Raw genomic sequence first — 21,221 nt, forward strand, 5'->3', positions numbered from 1 at the left:
AGAGTTTTCCCAAGGTAAGCATGGAGGGCTTTATCCGAGATCTCCAGGTTTTCCTCCGATTGCCTGCTTAGGCGGGGGTCTCGTTTCCATGTTGGACATTACTAATCTGGGGCAGTGGGTACCCAAAACCACCAGAGCAGAATTGTGCTACACCAGGGGCCTTTCTTTCTCCCAGCCCTAGAGTGGGTCTGACCATTACTATAGCATCCACACAAGCCAGCCTGCTGAGGAAGGAAGACAAAGCAGCAGGCCTGGGCCATAGGAAGGGCTTCTGAGGACGAGGGGAAATGTGGCTTCCTTTCCTGGGCAGGCTGAGTGCACAGGTGCTAAGGAAATTGGAGTTGGGGGTGGGTTGGAATTCCCCACCACTAGGACAGGCTGGGCAGAGGGAGATATCCCTTCAGTATTCCTTCTAGAGATCTTCCTTCTAGACCGTGAGCCCTTTGTTGGGTAGGGATTGTCTCTGTCTGTTGCCAAATTGTACTTTCCAAGCACTTAGTAGAGTGCTCTGCACACAGTAAGCGCTCAGTAAATATGATTGATTGAATGAATCCTCCTGGAGCCAGACTCCTATTGGGCCCCTGGGCTCTACGACCTACTGATAGCCATGAAGCCAGTGTCTTACTGGTCCCTCTGAAACGAGGGCCCTACTGGTCCCTTTAGGGACCATTCATTCATTCATTCATTCGTTCATTCAATGCTATTTGTTAAGTGCTTACTGTGTGCAGAGCACCGTACTAAGCACCTGGGAAAGTACGATACAACAATAGCCAGTGACATTCCCTACTCATCTAGTGGAGGGAGACAGACATCACAAATAAAATTTCATATATATAAGTGCTATGGGGCTGGGAGGTGGAGAAGAGCAAAGGGAGCAAATAAGGGTGACATTGAAGGGAGAGGGAGGTGAGGAAAAGTGGGGCTGTTTAAGTGGGGCTGATTAAGTGGGGAAGGCCTCTCGGAAGAGATGTGCCTTCAATAAGGCTTTAAAGGTGAGGAGAGTAATTGTCTGTTTGTTGAGGAGAGAGCGGGTTCCAGGCCAGAGGTAGGACATGGGCCAAGAGTCGGGTGATGAGACAGGCAAGATTGAGGCACGGTGAGAAGGGAAGCACTAGAAGAGCGAAGTACGCATGCTGAGTTGTAGAAAGAGAGAAACGAGGTGAGGTATGAGGGTCAGTGTCCCATTGGTCCCCCTGGGTCTAACATTCTACCGGTTCTTCTAGGACCAGCAATTTCTTCCTCAGGCCCTTGTACTTGAAATTTCCCATGGGAGCCTGAGAACCGATTCCAAGACTTAGGAAGAGATTGCCCCTTCTTCCTCCTGCTGCTTCCCTTCTCTCAGTGCTCCATCCTCCCTGGAACTCAGATGTCCTGGGAATATATTTTATTTATGTGATTCTAATACTCATGTCTTAATTTGAAGTTCATAAGGCAGGGAGCTGTATTGCCTTGTGCGGAATAACAAACCAACTGATTACAAAGTTGAGGATATTGACTAGAAAAACTTTATAACCCACCCTCTTCCTTCATCTGCTCCTGTGAAAGATAAATACTAATAAAATCCTTCATGGGTTGCTGAAGGGAGAACAGCCCAGTCAGGAAGTGGTGAGTGAACAGGTTAGGACAGGAAGATGGAAGATCCTAAAGGAAATAAGAGGCTGAAAATGAGGCAGAAGAAACCACACACAAAATGCGGGAATTGCCAGCAGTCTTCCCCGAACACAGCGAGGTAATTTGTTAAATACCACCTTGGAAGAAATCAGTGGCTTTAAGACTTTTTTAAACTAAGCTCTGTGATAATTTGAGGCTGAAGGGATTAGACGTTGAAAGCAAAGGAAGTTTAGAAGGGAAGCATGTAATGATTGAAATATGGTGAAAACCAAATGTTAATAGCAGGCTTGCAAATACAATAGGACATTAAAAATCCAGAAGGTTTGAGAGATGGACAGACATTTGTTGATTTTTAAAAAATAATTTTCCAGATGACTGGGCAGGGTGTTCTCCAACAATCACATTTTATATCACCAGTTCATTACCTATGTGCTTTCATATATTCACACTCTCCTCTCTCTCACCCCCGCAAACACAGTCTCTCTCTCTCTCATACACACACACACACACACACACAAAAGAACTGTGGCTGCTGGGGAAATTGTTTAGGATCCTTTCTCCAATTTCTCACATTCTCTTAGTAGTTTCCCAATTTCTGAAATCGCCAAAATTGTCAGCACTCCCCTCTCATCCATTTAGATGCTATATATCATATTAGTTTGCCCTAACCCTGGCACCATTTATGGCCCAGTGAAATGTTCATTTGACAGAAATAGCTCAAAAGCATTTACCACCACAGGCACAATCACCCTTAGTCTTCCCTTACCCATTGACTAAATATGCCCCCATCCTGTTAAGAAATATGAATGTTGGCTTCCAAGGAATTCAAGTGGATGAGAGAGAGAAGAAGAGAGAGAGAGAGAGAGAGAGAGAAACAGATGAAGGAAATAGAATGCATCAATTCAGACACCAGGGTTCCAAATGGAACTTTGAAATTTTTTTTTTGTTTCCTTCTCAGAGTGTGCACTAGTTAGCACATCATTTCTCGAGGTCCTACGTGCCAAGGTTGCATGTTTTGGCCACGGAAATGAAATCCCATTATTTTTGAATGCCTCCAAGTTCTAAGCATTAACATATGCACCACCCACTATATATTCACCAAGGCAAAAATCTATTTATGTGCATTTAGGCTCTAATTACATCAGAATTATTACATTTCTAACAAGAAAATACAGCCGGGGAAAGAGAGGGTCTATTAGCCCCAACTTAGACTTTGAGCCCCATGTGGAAAAGAGACTGTACCCGACTTGAAACCCAGGTTATTCCACAGCACGCAGGTGGCCAGTCTAGAGACCCATGTACCGGCTTTCTCCCAACTCGATTTGCATCCAAATCCAGATCCAAAGCTATCCCATAGTTTCTGAAATGCCACTTCCTTCAGGAGGCTTCCCTGAAAACCTTTCTTCTTCTCAGGTCATATCTTCCCATCTATCATGTTCTCCCCCATAGACTGTGAGCTCTTTATGGGCAGGAAACATCTGCTAATTTTGTTGTATTGGTCTCTCCCAAGTGCTCAGTATAGTGCTCTGCACATAGTAAACACTGTATGAATACTCAATAAATAAATACAGATAAGCCACATTTTCCCTCTTCAGCTTCACTATGCTCTATCTCTCCTGGGCCAAGAGAGGTACACCAGAGAGAAGCAGTGTGGCTCGGTGGCAAGAGCCCAGGCTTGGGAGTCAGAGGTCATGGGTTCGAATTCCAGCTCTGCCACTTGTCAGCTGTGTGACCTTGGGTAAGTCATTTCACTTCTCTGGGCCTCAGGGACCTCATGTGTAAAATGAGGATTAACTGTGAGCCCCATGTGGGACAACCTGATTACCCTGTATCTGCCCCAGTGCTTAGAACAGTGCTCGGCACATAGTAAGCGCTTAACAAATACCAACAAAAAAAACAAACACTCCTACACAACACTCCCTCCATTGAACCATTCCCAATTAAAGATTGGTGAGGTACTAAAGAGATGAAAAAGATTAAAAAAAGCTAAATCACCAGCAAAAATATACATCATAAATACTTCATAACATTGTCAAAATCCACCCCTTCCTCTCCATCCAAACTGCTACCGCATTAATCCAAGCACTTATCCTACCCCACCTTTATTATTGTAATAATAATGTTGGTATTTGTTAAGCGCTTACTATGTGCAGAGCACTATTCTAACCGCTGGGCTAGATACAGGGTCATCAGGTTGTCCCACGTGAGGCTCACAGTCTTCATCCCCATTTTCCAGATGAGGGAACTGAGGCACCGAGAAGCGAAGTGACTTGCCCACAGTCACACAGCTGACAGGTGGCAGAGCAGGGATACGAACCCATGACCTCTGACTCCCAAGCCCGGGCTCTTTCCACTGAGCCACGCTGCTTCAGCCTCCTCTCTGATCTCCCTGCCTCCTGTCTTTCCCCACTCCACTCCACTCTGCTGCCTGAATCATTTTCCTTCAAAAACGTTCTGACCACGTTTCCCTACTCCTCAAGAACCTCTAGTGGTTGCCCAGCCATCTCCGTATCAAACCGAAACTCCTCATCATTCGGCTTTAAAGGACTCGATCAGCTTGCCCCCTCCTACCTCACCTCGCTACTCTCCTACTACAACCCAGCCCGCGTTCTAATGCTAACCTTCTTACCAAACCTCGATTTCGTCCATCGCACTGCCAACCCCTCGCCTACATCCTACCTCTGCCATGGAACACCCTCCCTCCTCATATCAGACGGATAATTGCTCTCCCCGACTTACTGAAGGCCCATCTCCTCCAAGAAGCCTTCCCTGACTAAGCCCTCGTCTCCTCTTCTCCCACTCCCTTCTGCACCGCTCTTCCTTGCTTCTTCATTCACTTGACTTGCTCCTTGATTCATCCTCTCTCCCATCCCCACAGCACGTTTGTTTATATCTATTTACATCTGTAACTTATTTATTTATTCATTTCTATTAATGTCAGTTTCCCCTCTAGACTGTGAGGTTGGTGTGGGCAGGAATGTGTCTCTTACATTGTACTCTCCCAAGCACTTAGTACAGTGCTTTGTACACAGTAAGCACTCAATAAATAAAATTGAGTAAATGAATTGGGAGAGTATAACAGTAAATGGACAAATTCTCTGCCCACAACAAGAGTCTTCATCGGACAGGAACTGCTTCTGACTTGATTAACCTATCTACCCCAGCACTTATTCCAGTGCTTGGCACCTAATAAATGCATAATAAATACCATTTCAATTGTTACTGATGGTGATAATGAGGATGACTGTGGTATCTGTAAAGCACTTGCTATGTGCCAGACACTGTACTAAGCGCTGAGCTAGGTACAAGCTAATCAGGTTGGACACAGTCCATGTTCCACATAGAGCTCACAGTCTTCATCCCCATTTTACAGGTGAGGGAACTGATGCACAGAGAATCAGCAAGGCATAGTGGATAGAGCACAGGCCTGGGAGTAAGGTCATGGGTTCTAATCCTGGATGTGTCACTTGTCTACTGTGCGACCTTGGGCAAATCACTGCACTTCACTGTGACTCAGTTACCTCATCTGTAAAATGGGGATTCAAACTGTGAGCCCCACATGGGACAGAGACTATGTCCAACCCAATTTGCTTAAATTCATCCCAGCACTTAGTACTGTGTCTGGCACATAGTAAGCGCTCAGCAAATACCATAATTATTATGATTATTAATATTATTAAATGACTGAGTGTCTCTCTCTGACTCTTGAGAGAGGATAATTCAGTAGTTTGTAGACATGTCCCCTGTCCACAAGGAGCTTTAAAAAAAAAAAAGGAATTTGTTAAGCACTTACAAAGTGTCAGACACTGTACTGATACAAGGAAATCAAGTTGAACACAGTCCATGTTTCAAATGGGGCTCACAGGCTTAATCCCCATTTTACAGATGAAGTCCGAGGCACAGAGAAGCTGTCACATGCTCGAGGTCACACAGCTAGCTGGCAAGTGGCTTAGTACAGAGTTCTGCACCTAGTAAGTGCTCGATAAATTCCGGTGGTGATGACGGATGAAGTGGCAGAGCCGGGATTAGAACCCAGGTCCTCTGATTCCCAGGTCCATGCTCTTTCCTCTAGGCCATGCTACTTCCCAGTCTTTTCATCATCTTCTTCCTCCTCTAATTTTCCATGTGTCCCATTTCCCTTGATGATTACTAGCTCATTGCTGGATGGAATGACATCTAACTCTATTGCATGCTCCTAAGGAACAGGTGCAGTGCTCTGCACACCACAGTGCTCGTCTGAATGACTGACTCCATCTGTCTCCTGCGGCCGATAGAAAGGTTAGTGCAAATAATGTTCATCTGGCTCTGGCTTCCCCAAACGGAAATTGGTCAAACTGAAACAATGGGGCTTGTTTGAATGTCACTGCTCCTGGTAGAACAGAGATTCTCAGTCCCGAGGTCCTGCGAGGGAAACACCTTCCAAATCACTTAAAGCTGAGAAACATCAACAATCAAAAAAGTTAATACCAAACTCACAGCACTCTTAATGTCACCAAGCCCAGGGAAGCTCTTTAATCGGTAATTATCTGGGGAAGCTTTCCATTTATTAAATTCACAGAAACCCATAAACATTATAGTTCTCAAGACAGTTACTGATGCAACTTTATATCCTCATGAACACTCTGTATTATTTTGAAAAGAAAGCAATAGAGCATATCTGCTGGACACAATTCATCATCCAACTCACAGTACTTGAATGGACAATACAGCTGGACAATTATTATTTTATGGTACTCGTTAAGCTCTTACTATGTTCTAGGTACCCTTCTAAGCACTAGGGTAGATACAAAGGAATTTAGGTTAGACCAAGTCCCTTTCCTACATGGGGCACACAAGTCTTAATCCCCATTTTCCAGATGAGGAAACTGAGTTCCAGAGAAGTGAAGCGACTTGCCCAACGTCACACAGCAGGCAAATGGAGGAGCCGGGATTAGAGACCAGATCCTTCTGACTCCCAGGCCCCTGCTCTACCCACTAGGCCGTGCTCCTTCTCTTGCCATCACATTTAACTAGCATTAGAAGCCTCCAAGGATTGGGACTAGTGGGAGAATTGGGGAATTCTGATGATTTTCATTCTGCAAATTCTTAACCATTCGGGTCAGGGCCTGCCTAGGAGGAGGAAATGAAGGGTACTTAATCAGTCCTTAAATAAACAGAGTGAAGGGAGTAGGACTTGGAATTTTACTGGGAAAAAAAGATTCCTATCATGCCTGTTTGCTTGATACCTTCAACTCCCCTACTTGGCTCTTAAGGGGCTGCGTTCTTTGTTTTATGTCGCTATTACTTGGGTTGCACGAGGGACCAGTTTACCTTAGAGGGTTCAGAAGTTAGGATCCAAGAGCAACAGGCATCCCTCCGGGGAAGGGGAAGGCAGATGAGATTCTTTAACTCTGAACTCACTTCTCTACAGGTTAGGGATTTTTGAAGTTAAAAGTCTGCATTACTTGGGAAGTGATCGTGGAGTTCCATTTTTGATTAGGTAAAATTTCAGGTTTTAGTTTGTTTCACTTTCATCACGTATAGTCATCTAAATGAAAAAATATCTCTTTAACTGATTCATTCAATCGTATTTATTGAGCACTTACAGTGTGCAGAGCACTTACAGTGTGCAGAGCACCTACAGTGTGCAGAGCACTGTACTAAGTGCTTGGAATGTACAATTCAGCAACAGATAGAGACAATCAAGCAATCAAATTTACTGAGCTCTGATTCACATAGCACACTGTACTCAACACTTGGGAAAGTACAATACAAAAGAGTTGGTAGACACATTCCCTATCCACAGTGAGCTTACAGCCTTGATTTAACGTTCCTCCGCCCCTGAGTTGGAAATGGCCGAATGAAGCCTCAAATATCTAAAGGTGGTCCTTGTCAATCCATGGGATTTATCGAGTATCCACAGACATGAAATTACAGATGGGAGGAAGAGATAGAATATACAAAAATGTAGACTGCAAGCTCCTTTTGGTCGAGGAAAATGTCCATTTATTGTTATAGTGTACTCTCCCAAGTGCATAATACAGTGCTCTGCACATGGTACGCATTCAGTAAATACGATAAGCAGAGTATTTAAGGGCTACTGGGAGGATATGAGGGGCTTACGTGGTGGGGTAGCCTTGAAGTGGCAGTCGGGATATGGGAAAGAGTGAGAAATGAACTGAGGAAGGCCTCCGGGAGGTGGTGGGATTTCCAGAAGGTGCCGGAAGAGGGGAAGAGCGGTGGTCTGACAGATGAGAAAGGGGAGGGAGTTTCAAGCTAAAGGAGAAAGGGACCTTGTAACCAAGAAGTCGGGAGTGAGGAAGATGAGAATGAGGCAGTGAGAAGGTTGGATCGGGGGGTACAAAGCATGTGTCGTGGGGTGTAGTTGGGGGAAGAGAGTGGTTAGGTATGGAGGAGCCAAGTGAGAGCCTGAAAGCCAAATGAGAGAGGGGTATCTGACAGAGGTGGAGCTGGATGGGCTGCCATTGGAGGAATGGAGAGACCTGCACAGAATGGCATTTTAGAAGGAATGGATACACATATCAGAACGACTTTATGAACAGAAATGGCACGTTTTGCAACTGGTGTGTCCATGGAGTCTCTACGGGTCGGAAACGATGGCATTTGAAGAAGAAATATGAGCAGCAAAGCATGGACACCAACGCCCTCCCTCCTCCTATCTGACAGAGGTTTACTCCCCCCATCTTCAAGGCCTTACTGAAGGACATCTCCTCCGAGAGGCCTTCCCTAAGCCCTCCTTTCCTCTTCTCCCACTCCCTTTTGCATCACCTTAATCTTCTCTCTTTATTCATCCCCCCTCCCAGATCCACAGGATTTATACACATACCCGTCATTCATTCCTTTATATTAACGTCTGCCTCTGGCTCTAGACTGTAAGTAACGTTGCTGCGGGCAGGGAACGCGACTGTCGTATTGTTATACTGAACTCTCCCAAGCATTTAGTACAGTGCTCTGCTCACAGTAAGCGCGCAATAAATACAATCGACTGAATGACTGAATGGAGAGGGGAGAGGCTAGATGATGCAAGAAGGGCAGTGAGAAGACTGATGCTCAAGTCAAGCCACGATCTGACAAGTGAGAAGAAGCATGGCCTAATGGAAAGAACATGGGCCTGAGAGTCAAAGGACGTTTTGACAAAGGATATTTTTCTTTTCCTGTGGTATTTGTTAAACTCTTACTGGGTGCCGGGCACGGGAAGAAGCCCTGGTGTAGAGACCAGCTAATCAGGTTGGACCCAATCCCTGTCCCACATGGGGCTCTCAAAATTAATCCCCATTTTACAGATGAGGTAACTGAGGCACAGAGAAGTGATTTGCTCAAGGTCATCAGGCAGACAAGCGGCAGTGCCGGGATTAAAATCCAGGCCCTTGCTCTATCCACTAGGCCACGCTGCTTCCCACGTGTTCTAATTCTGGTTCCTCCACTCGCCTGCTGTGTGAACATGGGCAATTCACTTAACTTCTCTGAGCCTCCGTTTCCTCATCTGTGAAACTGAGATTAAAGACCTATTCTCCCTCCTACTTAGATTGTGAGCCCCAGGTGGGTCAGTAAAGGTGCCCAATCTATTTATATTCTACCTCCCTCAGCATTTAGTACAGGCTTGGCACACAGTAAGCATTCAAATATTATTATATTATTATTAATAACAATAACAATAATTATAGTGATTCTTACCAGCAAGATGGCAGATTGGACGGAGGGGAAAGAGCCAGTCCTAGAAATGCTGAGGAAGATTCTACAGGATTTTGTGACAGGCTTGATTCGGGAGATGAAGGAGAGGGAGAAATCAAGGATAATACGGAGGTTCTGGGTTTGAGAAATGGGGAGGATGGTGGTATTGTCAACTGTGATGGGCAAGTGAGGTGGAGGAGAGGATTTGGGGCCGGGTTAAGCCTGAGGGGGCAGAGGGACATTGACATAGAGATGTCCTGGAGGCAGGAGGCCTGTAAGTAATGTTAAAAATGATAGTGATTGTGATGATGGTTAAGCACTTACTATGCGCCAAGCACTGTACTTAGCACTGGGGTGAATCAGGTTGTACACTGTCCCTGTCCCATGTGGGGCTCACACTCTCAATCCCCATTTTACAGATGAGGCCACTGAGGCCCAGAGAAGTGAAGTGACTTGCCTAAGGTCACACAGCAGCCAATGGCCGAGCCGGTTAGAACCCATAACCTTCTGACTTTCAGGCCCGGAGTCTTTCCACTAGCCACCCTGTGGAGAGAGCAGGGCCTTGCGAGGTGGATTTGAGAATCAGGGGCCCAAGGTGGTAACTGAATAACGTGAATAATAATAATTGTGGTATTTGATAAGCGCTCACTATGTACCAGGCAGTGTACTAAGCGCTGAGGTGGATACAAGCGAATCAGGTTGGACACAGTTGAAGTGGTGAGAGTGGATGAGTGGATTTACTCTTGGGTTTGTTCTCCTTCATACACCCCACCCTCAACCTCACAGCACTTAGGGCCTGCCCCGATTAAACCTTCTTTTCCCCAGCTCTCTCCCCTTTCTGCATCATCCAAGCCATTGCGTCTGTGACCTTTTGATATTTCATATCTGCCCCACCTCCAATAAAAATAACAATAATAGTAATAATAACGTCGGTATTTGTTAAGCACTTACTATGTGCCCAGCACTGTTCTCAGCACTGGGGTAGATACAGCTTTATCAGGTTATCCCATGTGGGGCTCACATTTTTAATCCCCATTTTAGAGATGAGGTAACTGAGGCACCTAGAAGATAAGTGACTTGCACCAGCTGACTGGTGGCGGAGCCGGGATTAGAACCCATGACCTCTGACTCCTAAGCCGGTGCTCTTTCCACTGAGCCATGCTGCTTCTCTGAAATTTTATATTAAAAATAGCATTTATTCATACCGATGTCTGTCTCCCCATCTAGACTGTAAACTCATTATGGATTAGGAATGTGTGTATTCATTCTGTTGTACTGTACTCTCCAGGGAAGCAGCACGGCACAGTGGAAAGAGCCCAGGCCTGAGAGTCAGGAGGTCATGGGTTCTAATCCTGGCTCGGCCACCTGTCTACTGTGAGACCTTGCGCAAGTCACTTCCCTTCTCTGGGCCTCAGTTACCTCATCTGCAAAATGGGGATTGAGACTGTGAACCCCACGTGGGACAGGGACTGTGTCCAACCCGATCTGCTTGCAACCACTCCAGCACTCAGTACAGTGCTGGGCACATAATAAGCACTTAACAAATACCACAATTATTATTACTCATATAGTGATCTGTAAAAGTGCTCCGAGAGAGTAAGAAGAGCTCTATCAATACTATTTAACCAACACAGTAAGCAAAAAATACCATTGATTACGGACATAGCTGCAGTATTTTTATGTTAATGTCCTACTCTGCCTCGTGGGTAAGGAACGCATCTACCAACTCCGTTGTATTGCACTCTCCCAAGCATTTAGTATACAGTAAGCACGCGATGCATACCACCGATGGACGGCAAAGTTTCCCCGGAGAACAGTCGACCCAGAACTGAACTTTAGTGGACACTCGCAGTTGAAGAATGACACTGTTCAGATCGATTAGACTGGAGCATGGATCTCAGACCAAGCAGCCTCGGTTCGGAGCTGAGAGCTCTAGGTAGAATCGTGAAGAAAACGAACTCTCACGCAGGGATGACCAAACACGCACTGGGATGTAGCCTAGGAGGGAAAGAGGGTCTCTACCTAACATTCCCCATTGCTGAGGTGACTGACACACGCACAGACCCTCGCGCGGCCCCAAAGCCAAAATTGGGACCACCTTCCTCTGCCCTGAGCTGGACGAGAATCACATATGCATAACAAACCAGATTATCTCTTCTTCCAGGTCCCTGATAATGAGATCCGATTTGGAAATCTTCCAAGAATGAATCAGTCAGTACTATTTTTTGAGCACTTACTACGCACTTAATGCTTAGGAGAGGAGAATGGAATGGATAAACATGATCCTTGCACTCAAGGAATTTGGAATCCAGCAGGGGAGATAGATGTTAAAAGAAACTAATAATAATAATTGTGGTGTTTGTTTAGGGCTTACTGTGTGCCAGACACTTACTAAGTGCTGGAGGGGATGCAAGCAAATCAGGTTGGACACAGTCCCTGTCCCATGTGGGGCTCACGGTTCTGATCCCAATTTTACAGAAGAGGTAAGTGAGACACAGAGAAGTGAAATGACTCGCCCAAGGTCACACAGCAGTCAAGTCTGCTATAATAGAATATGCCTGTCAGTGCTACAGGGCTTGTGAGTGACACTGAAGTCTTCAAGTAGTCAGAGGAAAGAGGAAGAGTATTGGTGCAAGGGGCTCTGTGGAGTAAACAATAATAATAACGATCAATCGGCGGCACTGATTGAGTGCTTACACTGTGCAAGCACTTGGGAGAACATTACAAGAGAGTTGGTAGATCCATTCGCTACCTCCTCATCTTCCCTCCTAAGCCCGGTCCTCTCCCAGACTTCCCTATCACCTTGGATGGTACGACCATCCTACCCGTCTCTCAGGCCCGCAACCTCGGAGTCATCTTTGACTCGGCTCTCTCGTTCACCCCATACATCCGATCTGTTACCAAGACCTGCCGGTCTCAACTTTACAGTATCGCCAAGATCCGCCCTTTCCTCTCCACCCAAACGGCTACCTTACTGCTACGGGCTCTCACAATATCCCGGCTAGACTACTGTGTCAGCCTGCTCTCTGATCTCCCTTCCTCCTCTCTCTCCCCACTCCAGTCTAGTCTTCACTCCGCTGGCCGGCTCATCTTCCTGCAGAAACGCTCTGGGCATGCCACTCCCCTTCCTAAAAACCTCCAGTGGTTGCCTATCGACCTCCACACGAAACTAAAACTTCTCACTCTAGGCTTCAAGGCTCTCCATCTCCTTGACCCCTCCTACCTCTCCTTCCTTCTCCCTTCCTACTGCCCACCCCGCACGCTCCGCTCCTCTGCCGCCCACCTACTCACCGTCCCTCGGTCTCGCCTATCCCGCCGTCGACCCCTGGGCCACGTCCTCCCGCGGTCCTGGAACGCCCTCCCTCCTCACCTCCGCCAAACTGATTCTCTTCCCCTCTTCAAATCCCTACTTAAAGCTCACCTCCCCCAAGAGGCCTTCCCAGACTGAGCTCCCCTTTTCCCTTTGAACCCTCTACGCCTCCTTCACCTCTCCGCAGCTAAACCCTCTTCTCCCCCGTTTCCCTGTGCTCCTCCCCCTCTACCTTCCCATCCCCTCAGCACTGTACTCATCTGCTCAACCGTATATATTTCCATTACCCTATTTATTTTGTTAATGAAATGTACATCGCCTTGATTCTATTTAGTTGCCATTGTTTTTACGAGATGTTCTTCCCCTTGACTCTATTTATTGCCACTGTTCTTGTCTGTCTGTCTCCCCCGATTAGACCGTAAGCCTGTCAAAGGGCAGGGACTGTCTCTATCTGTTGCTGATTTGGACATTCCAAGCACTTAGTACAGTGCTCTGCACATAGTAAGCGCTCAATAAATACTACTGAATGAATGAATGAATAATGATCACAGTGGTATCTTTGAAATGCTTATTATGTACCGAGCACTGTATTAAGCACTGGGGTAAACTCAAAATCCCCTCTCAGGGTCACACCTGGGGAGTTTCCGGTACTCTACTATTCTCAGCTAAGGAAGGGAGAGTCGAGAAGAGGCCTACCCATTCCATTCCTAGCTTGCCCAATGGCTAGTGAGTGGCAGGCAATCTGCTACATGTCAAAACTCACCCATGCCGGGCAGCAGCGACGTGGGAGAGAGTAGAAGGTAGAGATTCGAGTTTACTGAGTGGAAGGAGGCAATGGTAAACCACTGCCAGATTTTTATCAAGAAAACTCTATGGATCCACTATCAGAACGATTGCAGATGGCGGGCAGGGTGTTCTGGGGGAAATGTGTCCATGGTGTCGCTATGGGTCAGACACGACTCGACGGCCTAAGACAACATGTGCCAGACACTGTACTGAGCGCTGGGGTGTATACAAGCCAATCAGGTTGGACATAGTCCCTATCCCATGTGGGGCTCACAGTCTCGATCCCCATTTCCCAGATGAGGGAACTGAGGCCCAGAGAAATGAAGTGACTTGTCCAAGGTGACACAGCAGACAAGTGGCACAGGCGGGATTAGAATTTTCTGATTCCCAGGCCTATGCTCTAGCTCCTTTGCCATGTCAACCACCTGCTTGGGTCCAAACGGGTCACATTTTCATCCTCAACTGAATTGTCATGAGGTCCCTGCTCCAAACTGATGCGCCATGCTTTACCCTCTTTCCTCAGATTACACAGTTTCATCAATATACAGTATTTGATATATACTTTTTTTACGATATTGAACTGCTTACTAACAATCAATCACCCATTTATTGAGTGTTTCCTATGCACAGAGCACTGTACTAAGCATCTGGGAGACAACAAAACAGCAGAATTTGCAGACACATTCCCTGCCCATAACCAGCTAAGCACTGGGATAGATACAAGCTCACCAGGTTGGATAAAGTCCTGTCTCACATTGGACTTGATCTCCACTTTCGAGAAGAGGTAACAGAGGCACAGAGAAGTTGAGTGACTTGCCTAAAGTCACACAGCAGACAAGCGGCAGAGCCAGGGATAGAAAACCCAGGTCCTTCTGACTCCCAGGCCCGTGTTTTATCCTCTAGGCCAGGGTGCTTTCTATTCATCCTATGCTGAGCCCCACAGCACTATGTACAGAGTGATTCAAAAAGAGTGGAACACTTCTGAAAATGTATTACTCCATAACTAGGTTATATATGAACATGTGTTAGACACCAAATTGTAGAGTTACCCTTACCTTTCTCAATTTTCCTTGCAACTTTATAAGGAAATGAAGGACAGCCTTGTAGATGTTATTTCAATCATCATTGGCGATATGCTAGAAAATTCCTGGGATGAATTAGACTATGGGATTTATATGTGCCATGTGACACAAGGGGTGGATATTGAACATTTGGAAGATTATAGAAATAACTGATAATTCCTTTAAAATCAGTTTTGACTACACGTTCTTATTCAGTAAAACCTAGTTACTGAATAATACATTTTAGTGTTCCATTCTATTTGAATCATCCTGTACGTAAAATAAATAAATAGAATCATTTATTTGCATTAATGGCTTTCTCTCTCCCTAGAGCCCCTCTCAGGATAGCCAGCACTGGAGAGTTTCCAGCACTCTGCCAGTCTTAGCTATGGGAGGGAGGGAGAGTCAAGCAGGGGCCTATCCATTTCCATTCCTAGCTTGGCCAGTGACTAACGAGGGGAAGGCAACCTGCTACAAGTCAAAACTCCCCCGTCCCGTGCAGCAGTGGAAAGGGAGCGAGTCGAGGGTGGAGTCTCAAGTTTATTGCGTGGAAAGGGGCGATGGTAAACCACTTCCGTATTTTTACCAAGAAAACTCTATGGATCCACTACCAGAATGATTGTAGATGGAGAGTGGGGTGATCTGGGAGAGATACGTCCATGGAGTCGCTAAGGGTCGGAGACGACTCGACAGTATAAGACAAGATCCCCCTAGATCGTAAGTTCATTGTGGGCAGGAACGTGTTTACCAATTCCGCTGCATTGAATGCTCCCAAACGGTAAATGCTCAATAAATGCCACTGGTAATAATAATGTTGGTATTTGTTAAGCGCTTACTATGTGCAGAGTACTGTTCTAAGCGCTGGGATAGATACAGGAAAATCAGGTTGTCCCACGCGAGGCTCACAGTTAATCCCCCTTTTATAGATGAGGTAACTGAGGCCCAGAGAAGTGAAGTGACTTGCCCACAGTCACACAGCTGACAAGTGGCAGAGCCGGGAGTCCAACCCATCACGTCTGACTCCAAAGCCCAGGCTCTTTCCACTGAGCCACGCTGCTTCCCCATGATAATGATATAGTTGTGCCCCGGGGCATGTAGTTGACGGAGAGGGAGAGCTTTTATCCCAAAGTGGGCAAGAAGTGCCTTTTCTCCCAAGAACAAATGAAAGTGCACAAGAGCAGGATAAAACAATTGAACAACCAAATACAGACTAAGCCTTACCTTCTTGTCTGTTGTTTTTCCTCTTGAGCCATTTCTCCACCGTCTCTGCGCTTACGCTTTCTGACACAAATTCATCCAGCACCTGGGGGTGAAGAGACAGATACGCCTTCACTTTTTCATCAGTCAGACCTGCAGAAGAACAAAACAGAAGATATATATGAATATAGGTACATTTTTTAAGGATATCCGTTAAGTGATTACTCTGTGCCGGACACTGTACTAAACACTGAAAAAAAGACAAGTTAATGAGGTGGGACACAGTTCCTGTCCCATGTGGGGCTCACAGTCTTAATTCCCATCTTGAAGATGAGGGAACTGAGGCACAGAGAAGTGAAGTGACTTGCCCAAGGTCACACAGTAGACAATTGGTGGATGCAGGAGTAGAATCCAGGTTCTTCTGACTTCCAGGCCTGGGTTCTAGCCCTTAGGCCAAGCTTCTTCTCTTCGCCACTTTGGACAACCCCTCAGTGTGGACAGGGCGTGACCGGAATATGACGAACGCCACCCACCCCTAGAGATTTCCTCATTAATCTCTAGTGGCAGCGGATCTTACAGAATGAGTACGGTGAGCTCCAAGTGAAATGTCATCCCTTTAGTTGTTTTCCATCATGCAAGTTTCGTTTCCTTTCCCCTCCCTTCTTGCCTCAGTGGAAAGCAGCAGAGATTATTTGGATAACACTTGTGAAAAGCTTTTTTTTTTTAATGGTATTTGTTAAGAGTTTATTATGCGCCAGGCACATATTACTGAGGTAGATACAAGCTAATGATGATGATGAAGATGATAATATTTGTTAAGCGCTTACAATGTGCCAAGTGCTGTTCTAAGCAATGGGGTAGATACAAGGTCATCAGGTTGTTCCACGTGGGGCTCACAGTCTTAATCCCCATTTTACAGTGAGGTAACTGAGGCACAGAGAAGTTAAGTGACGTGCCCACAGTCACACAGCAGACAAGTGGCAGAGCTGGGATTAGAAACCAGGTCCCCCGACTCCTAAGGCCGGACTCTTTCCATGAACCATGTCCAATATGAGGATCACGGCTTAATCCCCATTTTACAGACAAGGGAACTGAGGCAGAGAGAAGTGAGGTGAAGTGGCCAAGATCACTCGGCAGACCAGTGAAGGAACAGGGATTAGAACCCAGGTCCTGTTGACTCCTACGCCCGGGCCCTATCCACTAGGACATGCAGCTTCTCGAGGCCTTTGAGTCCTTGGAAAGGCATGTGCTCAGGCAATAAATAAATGGGCAAGTCACTTAACTTCTCTGTGCCTCAGTTCCCTCATCTGTAAAATGGGGATTAAGACTGTGAGCCCCACGTGGGACAACCTGATTCCCCTATGTCTACCCCAGCGCTTAGAACAGTGCTCGGCACATAGTAAGCGCTTAACAAATACCAACATTATTAAATAACCAAAGCTTTTAGTTCAGTGTTTAGAGCTTCATACGGAAAGACCTCTCATGAACTGATTCTGGTCAAAATTCTAAATACATTTGGCACTGAATTGTGGGGGGGGGGGTTTATGCCATTTGTTAATCTCTGATTAAGTTGTCAATCACAGTTCTAAGTGCTGGGGCAAGTTAAACTGACCAGATACAGTCCCTGTCCCACATGAGGCTCACAGTCAAGTAAGAGAGAGAAGAGGTATTGAATCCCCATTTTATAGTTAGAGAAACTGTGACACAGAGAAGTAAAATGACTTGTCCAAGGTCATACAGCAGACAGTTGGTGGAGTCAGGATTAGAACCTGGGTCTTCAGGCTCCCAGGCCTGGGCTTGATTCAGTAGGCCACGCTGTTTCTCTGATGCAGCACTCTGTTGCTCTCTGATTCCTGCTCAGAAGGCATGCTAAAATGTAAATTTCACCCACTGCACTCTTGAGCGGCAGAAAATTCCACAGTGTGATGCCCCAGCAAGGACTAATGGAAAGAGCACGTATCTGGGAGGCAGAGGTTCGGCTGCATAGCTGCTGCGTGACCTCGGGCAAGTCGCTTCACTTCTCTGGGCCCCAGTTCCCTCATCTGGAAAATGGGGATTAAAACTGTGAACTCCATGTGGGACAGGGACCGTGTCAAATCAGATGACCTTGTATCTACCCCAGCGCTTAGAACAGTAAGCGCTTAACAAATACAACTATTATCATTATTATTATGGTCCTCTCAGAACAGTCAGGCCGTTTCTTCCCTTTCCCCTGGCACGCTCAGCCCCTGGGCCATGAAATCCCTCAATCCTACAAACCCTGGTCCGACCTGGCGTAGAGGACAAAGGGTGGCTTGAAGCAAGCGAGTGTCTCCTAGTGAATCATTCACAAAAGGGTGAGAAGTGGTGGAACATTTCTTCCGTCAGGGCTGTCTCCTATGGGCAGAGTCCACGGAATCCACGGTCCTCCCCCTCTGGGGAGGAAGAGGGGGAATAATAGTAGTAATGATTACAGTAAATAGTAAATCAACAGGCATTACCTGTGCACAAGGAGCTTACAGTCTAAGAACTCTGTGTGTGTTTGTGTGTGTGTTTGTTGGGGGCAGTGGGGAGGGTCAGTCAATCCTATTTATTGAGTACTTAATGTGTGCAGAGTACGGTACAGATGAGGTAACTGTACACAAAGTCCCTCTCCTCTTGGTCCCTCTGTCCTTTCCTCTCCTGGTCTCTGGCTGTCTTTAACTCTCTAGTATTCCTCTGTCTTATCTTTCTCCCAGCCTCACCCTGTGACTATTCCATCTCCTGCCCCTCTTGGGGTTCCCCAAACTACGGTTTCTTTGATCTTAATATGTCATTACTTCCTCTCCACCCCGAAAGGAATATAGCAGGGAAAAATTCCCACCCAAAGTTCTCACTATCGCCTGATGAGACAGAATCCCGTTGCAAGTTTCAGATTAGCTTTTGTAAAAGTTTAATGGGGACAATGTAAAGACAGATACTGCTCTTTAATCCCACACTACCACACTAATTTCCTCCAAAGCAAAATTATCTTTAAAAGCTACTCTACATTACAAAGCAAGGAAGTATAATTGAACATCTTTTTTTTTTTTAATGCCCATCCTTTGAAACTTGCAGGTCAGAGAGGTGACCTGGTAGTCGAAAAGGATTATCCGACCCTGATTATCAATTGGCAAATGAGCTGCAGTTTGACCATCTGCACCTCTAGCCTGCAGCTGTCGAAAGAAATCCTCAACAGCCTCTCGATTTGCTTTTCCGCCTAGAAAACTAGCTGTGGAAGCAAGCTGCCTCTTCCCCTTCCCTCCCTCTAGGAATGAGGAGAGGAGCTCTTTGTACCAAAGATGCGGGGATTCCCGCTTACTTGCCTCTGTGCCAAGAGATTGCCTGGCACTCTCATTCCCTCCACCAAGCACTGAAACGTTTGGAGCGAAGAAATGCATATGGCATTGGATGGGAGAACGGATTGCTTCAGCGAGGGGTACCTTCTGACTGGCCATAATGCCTGTCTCTGGGTCAGACTGGATCACATGTGTACCGATGGGGAGACGGTCCTGCCACAAAGGAGCTATTAGAAGATCCAAATTAAAGGGAAAGAGAAGAGGCACCAAAGAAAGAAATGAAGGAACGCAGCCATCTATTAGAGAGGTGTAGCTGGAAAAAGAATAATAATAATAATGGCATTTGTTAAGCACTTACTCTGTGCCAGGCACCTCTCTAAATGCTTGGAAAGATACAAGCAGATCGAAGTGAACACAGTCCCTGCCCCACGTGGGGCTCACAGTCTCACCCTTTTACAGATGAGGTAACTGAGGCACAGAGAAGTTAAGTGACTGGCCCAAAATCACACAGTAGACAAGTGATGGAGCCGGGATTAGAACCCACGACCTTCTGGAGTGAAGTGGAAATCACCATAACGAATGGACCTGTATATGCCTGGAGCAGGTGCAGGGGATTGCGGACATACATTTTTGCACCTAACCCGCCTTGAGGAGGACTGATCTCCCAGCTCGACCTGTGTCTAGCCAGCTGATCGTTCTGTCTTAAAAGAACGGAAGAAAAAGGCACAGCCTGAAGTCGGAGTACCTGGCTTCTAATCCTAGCTATACCTCCTAATTGGCCGTGTGACCCGGGGTAAGTCACTTATCTGGGCCTCGACTGCCTTATCTATAAAATGGGGAATCAATTTCTTTTCTCCCTCCTACCTAGACTGTGAGCCTCATGTGGGACAGGGATTGTGTCTGATTTAATTATCTCGTATGGACCCCAGTGCTTAGTAAAGTTACTGGTTCATGGAAAGCACTTGATACTATTGCATTATTAATAAAACAACAGGAATCCACAGTGAGGACTTCTACTTGCTCTCCTATTGCTTGGAATATGCAAAGAGGCATGATTTGTGAGACCATAAACCGATCATTATCTTCTAAGATTCTAAATTAAACTTAATGGAAACCAAAAAACTTAGAATGTTTGTTGGTACAGGTGAAATCTGCATCCACACTTGTAATTCTTTTACACTGTTGGGACAAAAAAAAACACAGGCAGGGTGACTCAGTCTTCATTTGCCCCATCTTTCCCCAAGTGACTTCCACTTCCTGAGTTCCATAACATTCACAGTGTTGTCCACACATCCCCCGATCCATTGTTTAAAAATGTACTACCGAATATCATTCTGCTCAAATACAGAGCCTCTGAGCTGGGGTGGGATATTAAACACTCAGTCCAGGCCTCTGAACATAGAAGTCCTCCTCTAGACTGCAAGGTTGTTATGACCAGGGAATGTAAATCTGCTGATTCTGTTGTATCGTACTCTCCCAAGGACTTAGTACAGTGCTCCGCACAAGGTAAATGCTCAAAAGGTACCAGTGATTGATTGATAAATACCACGATTCCCAGATGCTCTACTAAGGCCTTCAGCAAATGTTTCCTTAAGTACCACATTCATCCACAAAGTAGCCTCTCCCACGTAATTCCTCCCCCACCTCCCAATTTTTGAGGAGGAAATGCTCTTTTTAAGTGGTGAGAGAAGCAAGTGCGTGGGTAGCCAAGATTTCATTTTGGAAACATTCAGACACTGGTGAAGGAGGAGGAGAAGAAAGGGGGAATGATGACTGCAATTCATTGAGGACCTGAGCGCTCATTAATCAATCTATCCACCAAAAGTATGTATTGAGGGCTCACTGTGTGCAGAGCACTGGACTAAGCACTTGGGAGAGTACAATATAACAGAGTGGGAAGACATGTTCCCTGCCCATAATGAGCTCAGAATCAGGAGGGGGAAGCCAGAACCGTGTAATAATATGAGGGCAGGTCTCTAAAAAGACCCAGCCCTAATAATAATAATGATGATGCTATTTGTTAAGCGCTTACTATGTCCCAAGCCCTGTTCTAAGCACTGGGGTAATCAGGTCGCCTCACGTGGGGCTCACACTCTTTAATCCCCATTTTACAGATGAGGTAACTGAGGCACAGATAAGTGAAGTGACTTGCCCAAAGTCACTCAGCTGACAAGCAGTAGAGCTGAGATTAGAACTCATGCCCTCTGACTCCCAAGCCTGTGCTCTTTTACACTAAGCTACACTGGTCCTCAGAGCAGATCTATTTGGCACAAAGCACCTTTTCCTGTG

The 21,221-nt window shown here is 46.1% G+C and overlaps 1 protein-coding gene across 6 annotated transcripts in view; it reads right to left on the bottom strand.

Annotated features, from left to right (window-relative positions):
• Window positions 1-21,221, bottom strand: part of PDE10A (phosphodiesterase 10A) — a 543,800-nt gene that overhangs the window by 130,797 nt on the left and 391,782 nt on the right. For all 6 annotated transcript variants that reach the window (XM_039915066.1, XM_029048769.2, XM_029048765.2 and 3 more), the window contains one exon: window positions 15,661-15,789. In XM_039915066.1, coding sequence (XP_039771000.1) covers window positions 15,661-15,789 — 129 coding nt within the window. The remainder of the gene's footprint in view (window positions 1-15,660; window positions 15,790-21,221) is intronic.

Source organism: Ornithorhynchus anatinus, chromosome 21 (assembly GCF_004115215.2).
Source record: "Ornithorhynchus anatinus isolate Pmale09 chromosome 21, mOrnAna1.pri.v4, whole genome shotgun sequence".
Classification (NCBI taxonomy): Eukaryota; Metazoa; Chordata; class Mammalia; order Monotremata; family Ornithorhynchidae; genus Ornithorhynchus; species Ornithorhynchus anatinus.